Genomic DNA, 15483 nt, shown 5'->3' on the forward strand with positions numbered 1-15483 from the left:
TGACGTTGTGGATACATTAGTTCTACAATACCTCAACCAAAAAAAGCGTTGACTGATTACCTGTTGCGCCAAATGTGGATGTTGGTAATGGGGCTGGTGTGGTTGAGGATGCGGATGTGGATGCGGGTGAGGATGTGGATGGGGATGTGGATGTGGAACAGCCAATGCTGCGGGAGTAGAAGCGAATGCACCAAAATGTCCCCCGATGTTACATGTTTGAGCAAATGGTTGCGAATAAACTCCGTGAACCTGTTGGAAACAATGGCGATATCGTTAGTACTGACCTTAAGGTGTAGCATTTCAAATTCGGTTTTACCTGGCAAGGCGGAATATGCGGTGCAGCCGGGTGACCTGAGCAGATCGAGATATGTGGGCCAGCTGAATACGTCCACACTTGTTCATGGTGACCCAGTGGAAGGCTTACAGGAACTTGGTTAATGTCGACCATCAGAGAAGGATGCTGGTGCTGTGGTTGAGGTGGCGATGGTTGCTGGAATACCTGGGGCATCGGTTCCCAAGGCCGTGGTTGGTCGCGGAATCTTGGTCTACGTAACGGTGGACTACCTTGCTGCAATTGAGCTGGACCAGGCTGATGTTGAGGCAGATGCAGGTGGCTGTGAGAATTCTGATGGTGCTGATTGGGATGCAGAGCTGGATGCTGCTGCTGTTGTTGTTGTTGTTGTTGCATCGATGGATGGTTATGGTGATTGTTATGATGAATATTGTTATTATTCCGAGGTGATCTTCGATGTTCCCAAATTGCTGGCGGCGACTGACTAGGCATCCTTTGCACACGACGTCTCTTGCGAGATGGACTATCCGATTTCATGCCATTATTTCCGTCCGAACCATACGGCGGACTTGGTGTTTGATGGTTGTTTGAGTGCGAACTACTTCCCTGGTGATACGGGGGACTAATGCGCTCCCGATTGTTATCACGCCCATTTCGCATCGCATCCATAGACAGTACCGATCTGGTATCGAGATGCAAATCAGACCCCCGGGATGAATTCGACGGTCCTTCAAAGTGATTCTGTAAAACAAAATTGGTAACATCAACATCAGCCTCATTCCGAATGCCCTTTGCGATGATAAACAAACGTACCGAATGTCGATCAACGGTTGAAGCACTCATCGTATGCCGGTTTCTGTCCAGCATACTCATGTTATTTCGACGGTCATTATGACTTGGTCCGGCTCTAAGAATTTGTTGAGATCTATTATTAACACTACCATCATCAGTAGCAGCGTAAGGCATTAAGATTGGACGATTGGTGATTGGAGTGGAATGTAATTGCATTGGTGGGGATTTTGGTGAATATGTGAAGGATTCTTTAGGACTACTCCCGTTATTATCACTGCATAGTGGTAGTTGTGGTAGTGGTAGTAGCAGTAGAAGAAATAAGTAGTAGTACGTGTGTATTTTGAACATTTTGCAATTTATTTACCACAAAGGACAAAAAGCATGCGGAAGAAAAATCAAAAAACAATCATATATTAATTAGAAAATAAATTACAGTTACGATAAGCTTATTTATAATTTTCACTGCCTACAAAACTGTTATATGAAGAGATTGAAAATGTCCGTTCAACTCGAAACGCTATTTGTGATATAAAGTATGAACACGATGGCATTCCGTTTGCCAGAATGAAACCATTCACCTTGAGGCGGGAAGTTTCTGAACAAAGCATAAATGTTAGTGAAAATGTGCAAACATTCTTAACCTAAACAAACGCTATACAACACTACTTTGCTTAAATGAACAAAATTTATATCACAAATCGCGATCAACCACTTAAATACTATTGGAAATTTACACCGTTAGATTCACCATGAAAAGACATTTGAATTTTGAACTACGTTTTACAATGTCGCTTTACCGATCAAATGTTTCATTCCATGATGAAAAAAGAGCTTACTGTATGATACGGGTTTTCAATTATGAACACACAATGTGCACTATGATATGAGCTCGGTAACATTGTTCTGGTGGATTATGCTAGTAATCTAATGAAAGCTCAACATGAATGCACTGCCAGTACCTTAGAACCCAGATTGCGAGAAAAATAAACAAGCCGCTAAGTCACTCATGAGCTAAATTAATAGTGAGAACGTTTAAAGACATCTCATGCCTTGCATTAATGACGTAAATTGCTAAAATTTCGAAGTGTTACATCTGGTTGCTCCCTATTCGGAAACTGATCTTACACCAATCAATGATGTTGTATACATAAATTTTAATAGTGTTTAGTGTTAGCTTTAATCAGAGAAATAAAAAAAACAAATTTTTTTTTGACAAAATATAAAACGTTTTAGCTGTACTTGATATAAACACTAAACATTTTCTTCATTGTGATCTCATAAAAGAATATTTAAAGGCTGACTAAAAGTATATTGGTACGCCATTCGCGCGCCACTATCTTGATTCCAGTATCGAGAATCAACCATTTTTGACAGTAGTTTGTTTACACTTCTTGTTGGCAACACTGCAAGTAGGGCGAGTTTTACGCAAACATTACTGGGAGCCGAAACTGTTTCGTTGTCATGCGAACATGTGGAAACAGAAAATATACAAATCCCAGGAGGCGAAAAGAAATAAAAAAATTATACAGTTCTTATGGCGTTTTCGTTTTTAATTTGCACTACACCGGTGCAGTGCTACACTGAGGCATGAAAAAACGAACAAAAATGACGAAAACATAAACAGTTACCATTGACTACAATAAACGATTCCATTGCACAGAGCTACACCAAACTTTTGATGAGTGCTACACCAGTGGTATCGGTGCAGGAAAAGTGTAGCACTGGTGTAGTGCAGTTGGCAAAAACGAACGGTTTCAGTGCAGCTTTCGCTACACCGGCGTAGTGCAATTTAAAAACGAAAACGACATTAGTCATATTTTCCTAGAGTATTGTCACTTTTGAATTTTATTGCTGAATCTCGGTAAAAAAATGCCGAGATTTGCACAGCTGAGTGCTCGGTAATCGTCTCGGCAATATGCATAATTACTGAGAATCTCGGTAATTCTAAATTTATTAACTGTCAATTATTGCCTAATTAGTTCGGCAAAAGCGATCAGGATTGAATCATGAATTGCCGAGACATCAGTAACCGAACGTGGAATGGATTTTTCTTTATTATGGTATGTAAAACAAGTCACAAAAGCAAAAGTTGAAGAAAGATGGTGTTTTATCATGTTCATTTGAATCCAGCATACAAAAGAGAAAACATCACGCCTAAAGTAAATTTTTGCTAGTGCTCCTCAACGCACCAACCTGGAAATAAGTAGATATTATATTTGCGAAGCAGATAGTTTTCTTATTTCACTTATCTTGTCACGAAATATAAAAAATCTGTTTTCCTTCTTCCAATGTTTTCCAGCTCCACGAGCAATGTCGCCATGGTGCTTTGCAAAATCGAAAAGAGACACTAGATGAGAAGTGTCTCACCGAGTTTCAGTAAAAACTATCTCACTGTTCGAAATCTCGGCAAACGGATTTGCTGATTTCGGTATATTTGTTGTTTACTGACTTTAACAAATTTCGGAAAAGAGCATGTGAATTACTGAACAATCAGCAAAATGTTGTGTTACCGATCTACTTCGGCATTTCAAAATGCCAAGCCTGAGAATCGGTTTTAAGTGTGTAGGTATGCCTTTTGCATCATAGAGCTAACGCATTGTGCCTTAATAAATATATTTTATGAAAAAAAAAGTGTGTAGGTACGGAAATATAGTTGCATTTGTCATTACACTTCTAACAGCTGGTACAGGTTTGATCAAAGTAGCCTATCGCGTTCAGAAACAACATCAAACGGAATATAGTGCGCATACACCAGTAAAATCCGGAGTAGTTCGATTCCAAGCTGGGTAAAGTGCTGAAGTGCTAAAGGACTCAAAACTTATAAGGAAATCCTGAGTGTGGTAAGGAATCAGTGGACCTCGGAACAAACTGGAATCAGAGACAGTCAGCTGTGCAGTAAGGTGTTTCGATCCGAGATGTGGTTAGAAGATACAACGGCAGCTTTCGAACGGTGCGGAATATCCTTGTCAAGGTAGAATACAAGTCTTACGAAACCAGTAAGCTTCCGAAGCAGAATTGCATGGTCGAAGTGTTTTTTTTAAGTACAAGGGCTGCACTTAGATCGATGAAGTCAAACTCGATTCTGAGCAGCTTCTTGGTCAAAAGTTTTACATCGCGACTGGTCGTGGGAATGTACCGAATTGAAGTTCGTATCTCCCGACAAGTTCGCGGAAAAAGCCACGATTTGGCTGTTGTAGTCTGAAAACGGAACCGTTCGTCACATTCTTGACGATGACATTCCAAGTTTAGATCGAAGAATACCTGAAAAAACGTGTATTGTCGTTCATCCGCGAGCATAGGGACGAATTACCGGTCTTTTTGACTTATATTGTTACCCTCACACTGCCAGTCATATACGAAATATCAAGACAGTTCGCTTAGATTTGAAAATCGACAATTCGTAACTACTCTACTCGTATAGTTACTTTAGGTATAATTTTGATTCAGCTGTCATTTGCCTGTCTGTGCATAAAGTAAACAACATTCGCGAGAATCAATTGGTAATAACTTCGATTGAAAATTTGGCACATGCCACTGTAAATCGTTTGACTTTCCACTCTTGATGTCATAGCATTGCAAGAATTTTTTTCAATAGGACAGAAGGTGATGAAAAGCCGACATCGAGCGGCTACCTTCTATCAGAACTGTGAATCATCCGACAGTCTAGGAACAGGCTTCGTAGTGACGGAAATAATGCATTAGCGCGTGATTGGATGGCATCCAATTGGCAATGGAATGTATGTAATAAACTGAACGAACGGCTTTTTCAAACTGATAACGTTTATATTAAGAAACTTAGCTTTGAGATGATGATGGAAACATACATCGGACTTAAAGTAGATAATAGGTAAATCGAATTGGCTATAAATGTGACAAGACAAATAACAAATAACGTATAAAACAAGAATTGCAACAGTTGCTTGGAGAGGCGCCTATCATTAAGGTGAAATGTAGCGGAATGCGAAAATCGCGTTTTTGATCAATTATTCAAAAACTAGACCGATTTTCAAAAAACCAAAAACACTTAAGTTTTCGAAATCAAATTTATCATAACTAAGTATTCTTAGAATTTTGAAATTTTGCTTTGCCGAGCCGTATTTGGTTTTTGAAATGTATGAACGGTTACTGTTCCGTTCCACGGGGATGATTTTAGAACTGAAAAGTAGTGTTTGTAGCAGAATTTCACAAAGAATCTGTTAATGCAACTCAAAATTATAAAATATTAGCTAGAACAACCGAAATTTGAAAAAGTTTACATAAACTTTTCTGCATTTTTTTTATTGCTTGCGCGCTGCTGTTTCGCATTGAGGTGGTGTGAGAAATGCACGGTGGGCACGGTGGCATTATATCGTGAGCAAAAGTTACATATAAAATAATGAGGCGAATTTATGCAGCATTGGGTTTTTTGTTGAGATAAAAACTAGTTGAATTCAATAAAATGGGTATTGTAAGATATCGTTTATTTTATAAGTAACTGTCATTTATAATGCTAATAATGTGCAATTCTGTTGAATTCAATGCATTGCAAGGTCTTGGTATTACATTTATTGTTGAATATGACCATTTGTTCCAACAGACTTCGCAGACAAGGAGTGGTGGAACAGTAATGGGAGAATACTGAATCTACACCAGGAAAATGTCTGGGTGTGGAAGTCTTAGAATTACATTCCTTTTGAGAAATTTGGCCTTTCTGATTTAACAGAATTCGCAGCCGACTCATAGCATAGCTTCGATTACATGGCTAGTGCTACGATCCTATTGACACAACATAAATAATACTTTCTACTTATTCGAAGATGATAATGAAAGTCAATTAGAATGAATATATTGGCATTGAATGTATTCGATAAGTAAATTCGACCGCGCTCTATCATGCATGTCAAGTAAATACTTTTACGTAAATTCTATCTCATCGGCGGGAAGGGCCTGGTGAACGACTGGCAAAGATATCAAAAATACTTGAATGTTCTCTTGTCTTCAATCGTTCTTTTGAAGGTGAATCCATGCTTGCTACTAAACTCAGGCATATACATGGTTAGCAAGTTGGTCAATACATATACATATAGCCTCATGTTAGTAATTCATAATTACTCATTATTTATAGCTCTAGTGTAAGAGTAATCACTAACAATAACGATTGAATTAGCATATATTCAAAGTGTGAAAGATTCGAAAATCCATTACGTCCAGTCTTTTTTACAAGTCAATATAACGAGAGGTAAACCCACTGCGCTCAATCATTGAAAAAAGTTCTTGTTTCTATGTGTCCGTTTTTCTTGGTATGCTTTGTACGACGGTTCTTTCAACTGAAGCGGGTAAAATTTTGCGCGCATTTTATGACGCTACATTTCACCTTAAGCCACAGATAATTCTGAATTATTTCAGACTTCGAAGTTAGGGTTCCCCATTCCAGAGCGGAACTTCTGTTTCAACTTCGTGACCAATTCATGATTATAAAGGCCATTGCTAGCTTAAATACGGTTCTAAAAGCTCAAAACAATATTGAAGTTAAGCAGGAGCGCAACCAGTGTGGAAAAATATCCTAGCAGGACGAATCGCGATTGGTTGAAAACAGTTTACTCCAATGAATCAACTATTTGAGTGTAGGTTTAAATTACGCGTCCCAGGTAGGGAAACAGTACCGGATTTCGTTCAGCGCACTGACGAATGTTCAGATAAAGTATATGTTTAGAGATGCTCCTCAGAGCGAAGGTTCGGTTGTTTGTTTCATACAGAATTTGAATGCAGCAGAAATGCTTGAAATTTACAAGTAAGCCGAAAATGTCTTTGAATCTAATAGCGTCTCGGAAGTTGCAAGAAAACGTTGCATTTCTACATCATAAGTGAGTTTAATGTGAAGGTTATGATCATATGATGCTTGATCAAAATGACGCTGCTCCTAACCGTGCACTTTACTGTTTTTAAAGCAGTCTTGAATCAATGAAACATTTGTAACAAAAACAATGTCTGTTGAAATATATCCTATATTTCTGTAGCTCCAGGTTAGATTTAAACGAAAAGTTTATTTAAAGTTTATCCAGATCCGGCTTCCGGCAATACAGGATGGAGTGTGTATGAAAATTGCCATTTAGAACGATAATACAAAACGGAAAAATTCATCTAACTTTTGCGTTTTGTTTCAGTTTATAGATCATGCTAAGTGGATTAAAACAAGTTTTAGTTTTAATACTACCTTTTAGTTTTTTTTCAGTGTATATTTTATCCAATTGAGTTCAAATTTATATTCTTTGGACACTACTTTTGGCAAATTTCAGTTTTCGAGTTACAACTATTCGATACTTTCTCCTTTTTTAAAAACCACGCTCGAGTCGAATTGGTCTATTGTTTAATGTTGTGTGACCAGAGCTAATAAAAGTCATTCTCATTGACTCAAATAGACGAAAATGACGAGAAATTACTGTCACTTTCAGTTTCGCTTGCAAACTATGAAATCCATGTCCAGTCAATGGCATAAGCGGGAGAGTAGTTTCAAAATTATGTGTTTTCTTTCATTTGCCCTTTCAGTCATTTGCAGTTTTCAGTGAAAATCCCATAGTATGCAGTGTCGATATTCAACCGAAGCTGTGAGAATCGAAAATGACAGAAAAAGGTTTCACAATAACTTTTTCCTGTTGGTGATCGAATTTGTAGTAGTTTTGGATTCCAAAGAGGTTGTGGGATGTAATTACTTCGATTTGTCATATTTGAGTCACTATTTATAGCCAAGCGTCACAGATTTTCAATACAGCGATGAAAGAATGAGAATTGAAATTCTGGTAATGCTCCCTGAAGACGTTTTTTTTTTTTTTTTTTTTCAAATAAAATTTTTATTAGGCTCATTTGCTTTAGCTTAACGTGGCCGATTGTCTTGTTGTTAGGGAGAGAGAAAGGGATGCCGTATTAGGGTGGGACCTACACAGTATTGAATTGAAATTTGAATACATCATTGGTTTGTGGCATACATCTTTTAGACACATTTTGCGTTCGATGAATCTTCATGTTTTTCAGCTTGTAGCAATGAAGAGATTATTCTGGATTGGGATGCTTCGTTGGTGTGTTCTGACGTTGATGTGACGTTTTTGGGTAGCTTCCAGCAACTCAGTCAGTTCAAGGCAGGTGCATGCTCCGAAGCATCGTTTACACAGGCCATACTTCCAGCAACGTAAAGAAGAGTGCGGTAGAGCTGTAGACGAGAAAGAGATAGGGAGAGCACTAAATTTGAGCATTGATAGTTTTCAAGAAGTTATAGATGAGAGTCATATAAGGAAGATTTCGAGTTGCCAAGACGTCGCGGACTGGTATGAAGGGTGGTATACCTCGGGCCCGAAGGGAACCTATGAGTTGGGACCTGGCATCACAATACTCGACACATGTCCAAACAACATGTTCGATGTCATGATAACCCTCACCGCAAACGCAGACACCACTCTCAGCGAGCCCCACACGACGGAGATGCGCGCTGAACATATAATGATTAGACATGAGCCTTGACATTACACGAATAAAGTCTCGGCTCACGTCTAACCCCCGGAACCAAGCTTTCGTCGATACCTGTGGGATTATTGAGTGTAACCATCGTCCCAGAGTTCCACTATTCCATGTATTCTGCCAGCTAGCTAGAGTTTTCTGACGACAGCAACTGAAAAATTCATTGAAGCAGATTGGTCTTTCATAGATATCACCTTCTAGTGCGCCCACCTTGGCTAACGAGTCCGCCCTCTCATTGCCCCGTATGGAACAATGTGAGGGGACCCAAACCAAGGTAATCTGGTATGATTTTGCAGATAAAGCACTCAATTGTTCCCGTATTTTCCCCAGGAAATACGGTGAGTGCTTTCCAGGCTTCACTGAACGGAGAGCCTCAATGGAACTGAGACTGTCCGATACAATGAAGTAGTGATCTGTGGGCAGAGTGTCAATGATCTCAAGGGTATACTGAATTGCAGCTAGTTCTGCGACGTAAACTGAAGCTGGATCACTGAGTTTATAGGAAGCGGTGAAATTTACATTGAATATACCGAAGCCAGTGGACCCGTCTAGATATGATCCGTCAGTGTAAAACATTTTATTACAGTCGACTTCTTTAAATTTATTATTAAAAATTTTTGGGATCTCTTGAGGGCGTACAGGATCCGGGATTCCACAAATTTCTTCTTTCATGGATGTGTCGAAAAGCACAGTAGAATTAGAAGTATCCACAAAATGAACACGATTGGGAACAAACGAAGAAGGATTTATATTCTGAGCCATGTAGTCAAAATACAAGGACATAAAACGGGTTTGTGAATTAAGCTCGACGAGCTTTTCAAAGTTTTCTATCACCATCGGATTCAAAATGTCGCATCGGATTAGCAGTCGATATGAGAGATCCCAGAACCTGTTTTTCAACGGTAAGACGCCCGCCAGCACTTCAAGACTCATCGTATGGGTTGATTGCATGCAACCCAAGGCAATACGTAAACAACGATACTGAATTCTTTCCAGTTTAATGAAATGAATATTCGTAGCGGAGCGGAAACAGAAACATCCATATTCCATTACTGACAATATCGTCGTTTTGTACAACCTGATCAGGTCTCCTGGGTGAGAGCCCCACCAAGTTCCGGTTATTGTACGAAGGAAATTGATTCTCTGTAGGCATTTTCGTTTCAAATACCTAATGTGACATCCCCAGGTACCTTTGGAATCGAACCAGACCCCGAGATATTTAAATGTGAAAACCTGAGCTATGGTTTCACCCCCTAGTTGAAGCTGTAGTTGCGCAGGTTCTCGCTTCCTTGAGAATACAACCAGCTCAGTTTTCTCCGTAGAGAACTCGATACCCATTTGAAAAGCCCATGTCGACAAGTTGTCGAGGGTATCTTGCAATGGTCCTTGGAGATCGGCAGCTTTGGGTCCTATAATAGACACAACACTGTCGTCGGCAAGTTGTCTTAGCGTGCAAGATGTGTTGATACATTCATCAATGTTATTTACGTAAAAGTTGTATAAAAGGGGGCTTAAGCATGAGCCCTGAGGAAGACCCATGTAACTGAATCGCTTTGTCGTCAAATCACCATGCTCAAAATGCATGTGTTTCTCGGACAATAGATTATATAAAAAGTTGTTCAAAACTGGTGAAAGACCATGCTGATGCAACTTCTCAGATAGAACGTTAATGGAAACTGAATCGAATGCCCCCTTGACGTCGAGGAAAACTGATGCCATTTGTTCTTTACGAGCAAATGCCATTTGAATTTCTGTTGAGAGCAACGCTAGACAATCGTTCGTTCCTTTGCCCCTGCGGAACCCAAATTGTGTACCTGAAAGCAATCCATTTGTTTCGACCCAATTGTCTAGACGGAAGAGAATCATTTTCTCCAACAATTTCCGAATACAGGAAAGCATAGCAATCGGCCGATACGAATTGTGATCGGAGGCTGGTTTTCCAGGTTTTTGAATAGTAATAACTCTCACTTCTCTCCATTCGTGTGGGACAACATTACCCTCGAGGAACTTGTTGAATAAATTCAACAAGCGCCTTTTGGCAGAGTCGGGCAGATTTTTCAACAAGTTGAATTTAATTCTGTCTAACCCCGGGGCTCTATTGTTACACGACAAGAGCGCAAGTGAGAACTCTACCATCGAAAACGGTGTTTCGTTTGTATTCAATGTCGCGACGCGGGATATCTTCTGTTCCGGAACAGAATCAGGACATACTTTCTTAGCGAAATCAAATATCCAGCGGTTAGAATATTCCTCGCTTTCGTTCGCGTGATTTCGATTGCGCATGCGACGGGCCGTATTCCAAAGAGTGCTCATTGCTGTTTCTCTCGTTAATCCGTCAACAAACCTTCGCCAGTAACCGCGTTTCTTAGCTTTAATCAGACTTTTCATTTGAAATTCTAACGCCGCGTATTTCCGATAATTATCTGGAGTTCCGTTCCTTCTAAACGAGATGAAGGCTGAAGCTTTTTTCGTTTTCAGCTCTGAGCACTCTTTGTCCCACCATGGGTTGGGAGAACGCATACTAGTTTGCGCGCTAGGTACTCGTTTCGTCTGAGCTTGAATTGCGGTGTCAAGAATCAAGCCAGCCAAAAATGTATACTCTTCCTCCGGAGGAAGCTCCTGTGATGTTTCTAGTTTCTCAGACATCGAGCTCGCGTAACGTTTCCAATCAATGTTTCGTGTGAAATCGTACGAAACATTGATTGTTTCCGATGGTCTTCCACGGTTGGTGATAGAAACTATGATCGGCAAGTGATCGCTACCGTGAGGATCACAGATTACCTTCCACTTGCAATCTAACTGTAGCGAAGTCGAGCAAAGGGATAAATCCAGCGCACTTGGTTGTGCTGGCGGTCTAGGGTTCCGTGTCATTTCTCCCGTGTTTAGAATTGTCAAATTGAAGTTGTCACACAGATCTTGGATTAACGAAGAACGATTATCATCATATAAGCAGCCCCATCCTGTACCATGCGAGTTAAAGTCCCCTAAAACCAGCCGCGGTGAAGGAAGAAGTTCTATGATGTCTGCAAGCCGACGATGCCCTATCGAGACTCTGGGAGGAATGTAGATAGAAGCTATACATAGATCTTTGCCTTTAATATTAATTTGGCAAGCAACAACTTCAATTCCCGGTGTCGAGGGGAGGTTAATACGATAAAATGAATAGCACTTTTTAATCCCTAAAAGTACCCCTCCATAAGAGTCTTCTCGGTCCAGGCGGATTATGTTAAAATTATGGAAGTCGAGGTTGATGTTAGAAGTAAGCCAAGTTTCACTCAAGGAGAATACATCGCAATTATGAGTATGTATTAAGTGTTTGAAAGAATCAAGTTTTGGGATGATACTTCTGCAATTCCACTGAAGCACAATGATCATATCTTCGATTCTCAGTGGTAAATTATCCATCAAAAGATACGATCGCTGCAAGGAGGGGCCATTGTTCAGTCAACTGTTTTAAAAATGTCCTTACTGTTGGCAGTAGAGCAGTTAGGAAGCTTTTCAGAGGATCAGTAATATTGAAGGCTGTTAATATCCAGTCCACGATATCAGAAAATTTCAATAATCCAGCGTTTGTTGGATTTTCTGGTTGTGCTTTGGGGTCATTCGGGTTTTTTGATGCCCCAGGAAGTGCTGGGTACTCCTTATCATCCCTTAGTTTTTTGAACCCAGGAGGTGTTTGCTTCGGTTTTGAGTCAGCACTTTTTGTTTCCGTTTGGTTCTTTTGTGACGAAGAGGACAGTCTGAGGCCTTTACGAGGAAGCTTGGGAGAAGCCAGATTTTGTCTTTTCCTGCTTCCTTCAACCTGTGTGTAGGAAGGTCCTTCGCCTGGGTCGTCAGAGGTATCCTCTTCAACTGGCAAGATTGCAAACGGGTTCTCAGGGGTCGATGGAGTGGTTCTTTTTAAGATTTCCGCATAAGAACGTTTGGAACGTTCTTTCACGGATCGCTTCAATTTCTCCGCACGCTGTATGTACGTAGGGCACACCGAAAGATCATGAGGATTCTCCCCGCAGTAGCAACACTTTTCCACTGCTCTTCTGCAGAGATCGTCCTCATGGGCCTCTCCGCATTTGCCGCATCGCAGTTTGTTGCAACAATAGGTTGCCGTATGACCTAGCTGTTTGCAGCTTGTACAATGCATTACCCGCGGTACATACAGCCGAACAGGTAGACGAACTCCACTCACTACCAAATAATTTGGAAGTGCAGATCCGGCAAAAGTCACGCGAAATGAGTCCGATTGGTAAAATTTACCATCTATCGATTTGGAGTGCAATTGCTTGCACTCCAAAATTTTCACTGGTTGAAGGTCGGGGTTTTTGAAACGGCCTACCCCGTCCTTCATCAGATCTTCGATTGTCAGACTTTCGTCACGGACCACACCGTCGATCTCCACCACATGAGACGGGACGTACACGCGGTACTCCTTCGTGAACAACTCGCTGGTAGCAATCTCGTTTGCTTGCTTCAGGTCGGACACAACAACGCGTAACTTGTTTGGCGAAACCTTATCTATTGTTTTTATTGCCGAGAAATGTTTTTCCAGGTCCCGAGCAATATTTAAAACTCTGAGAGATTTTAATTTGGGCCGGAAGTATACCACCCACGGACCCCCCGAGCCATCGTCTTGGTAAACTTTTTGGCGAGCAGGCAATATCTTAGAGGGAGATGGAGGCATCGGAGAGGGAGATGGCATTGGAGAGGGAGATGGTATCGGAGGGGGAGATGGTATAGGAGGGGTAGATGGCATCTCGGAAGCAAACTCAGCCTCTAAATGTTCTTCGTTCATTCGTTCAGCTTCGCCCTCCTCCGAGACACCCCCACTGTCATCAATATTCATATTTAAAGTGCGGGAGTAAAGAAGTCTCCCGCACTTGAAATGAGAAAGAAAGAAATAAAATGAAAAGAAAATATATGAATAGTAAAAGTTGAAAGAAAAAGTTTGAGAAAATACTTAACAGTATGTCACGGTAAGCTGTTAGGTGAGTTGCTCCTTCACTCCTTCGTTGTGCTTCAGCGTGACCTTGACTCAGGATTTGGCTGCTGCGATGCGGGTAGCAAACAATAGAAATAACTGCTGCCCGAGGATAGCACAATAGCGTCTACTGTCGATACCGATACAAAACCGGTGCACAGACAGAACTCACTTGCGGGGATGCTACTTTTTATCACTTTTATTTAATGCCTATACTACAGCCTCTGCTGTGATAGGCACCTTCGTCTTACCGATGTCGATTGTTAAAAAAACGCGTGTGCTCACTTCGAACATTCGGTTACGAATGCCTGAAGACGTTAGTTTGGTTTCGTTTTGGCATAGAGAAAAGAGTGACGTTGGCAATTATTCTCTCTCATTTTTTTCAATGAGAAACGAAAATGCGTTGTCTCTCTTCGTTTATTCTGGTGTCGGTCATTTACGAAAGAGACAGTAAAATATTGAAAATAAGATTGTTGGATTGGATGCTTTCATTGAGAATGCGTGACAATTTTAAGCTCTGGGTGTGACTAGTAGTAGTGTGAGTATGTCGCGCATACACAGTGTGTTTTGTCGAGTCGCATCGGACCGTTTTTTAAAGGAATATATGAAACGAAAATTTTTACCATGCCTAGAGAACAATAGAGGAAATCATAAAACTGTTCGTGAAAATCTCCAGCATTTAATGGTACAGATGTTTTACTTGTTTCATGAGTTCTAAGCTTATGAAACACTAAGTGGTTTTTCGTCAGTGTAAATTTTCAACTGCTTTTCATCCTTTGCATCTGCACAAACCGCATCTGTGTGCGTAACAGAGACGTCAAATTACTAAATACAGCACACGATCAGTAGAAAACGGCGGTTTGACGAAATAGTCTAAAGATGCAATATATAACGTGAAATTAAATTATGGAAGTACTACCGTTCTACGCATAATTGATCCCGGATAGCATGGAAAATTATGCGTAGACCGACAGGTACAGGTGAATGATAGAGACGGGAATAAACCGTAAACGTGAATCGTTAAAATGGTCATTCTGAACGATGATAATGTTGATGAAAGATGATGCGTAAGATGTAGGAAAAGACGGTTTCTGTTCTATGAAATACAAACAAACTGCATTTATTTATGTGAATTGAAAAATGACTAAGCTGGCACCAAATTACCCTCTTTTAGTGTACAATATAATTAGAGAGATCGGCTGCACAGGTGGATCCAAGCTACACAAGGAAAATAATGGTAACACGGATGTAGGAATGTTCCATATCATAATAAGTACTAGGATGCATTCAGGAATATTAAAATGTCTTGCATTTAGTTGTTTATTTTTTTAAATTCCTTACTCCAATATATATGTATATAAACGCCAAGCTTAGCTATTAGCATTTTACACTAACACAACGTAAACCAAAACCACTGTGTGTAAGCAGAACTGACATATTAGAGTTGGCTGGTTTGAAGGAATTATCCGGAAAATCGTCTCTGGTGAAATGCACTTCAAGTTTCATAGGATTATTATAGTTTCTTAGGGATGCTAGAGCTTATTGATATAACACACACAAACATGCAAGGAAGAAATTGTGCTTTGAAGATAGACGTGAAATGATATCGAGTAACATTTTAAAAGCATACTAGCTTCGAAAACCGCAATCTATTCGGATCTATCACTTTATTAAAATTGAAATTATTCTATAAATCCGAGTAGATGGACAGCTTAATGTATGTTATCGATTGCTTCGAGTGTAGGCGAACCAATGAACCAATTATCTATAAAAATTTGTTCGAGCTTTGCATTCAAATTTATATCTCTATCAATAGACGTACATCCGAACGAAATCAATTCCGTGTGGCAATATCATTGCTAACCACACGAACAATTATCTCCAAAGCGTGATTTATTCCACTCTTTCATACGAATCTCTTCATTCCTATCCAGAC

At 40.2% G+C, this 15483-nt stretch overlaps 1 protein-coding gene across 2 annotated transcripts in view; it reads right to left on the reverse strand.

The window, feature by feature from the left end:
* Nucleotides 1–15483, reverse strand: part of LOC131432997 (RING finger protein 44-like) — a 43741-nt gene that overhangs the window by 14663 nt on the left and 13595 nt on the right. The window contains exons 3-5 of one of the 2 annotated variants that reach the window (XM_058599704.1): nt 1106–1358; nt 317–1033; nt 61–249 (exon numbers count right to left, since the gene is read on the reverse strand). In XM_058599704.1, the coding sequence (XP_058455687.1) occupies nt 61–249; nt 317–1033; nt 1106–1358 (1159 nt within the window). Of the gene's footprint in view, nt 1–60; nt 250–316; nt 1359–15483 lie in introns of both variants that reach the window. The other variant, XM_058599703.1, reaches the window with a different exon arrangement.

This window comes from Malaya genurostris, chromosome 2 (assembly GCF_030247185.1).
Source record: "Malaya genurostris strain Urasoe2022 chromosome 2, Malgen_1.1, whole genome shotgun sequence".
NCBI classification, from domain to species: Eukaryota; Metazoa; Arthropoda; class Insecta; order Diptera; family Culicidae; genus Malaya; species Malaya genurostris.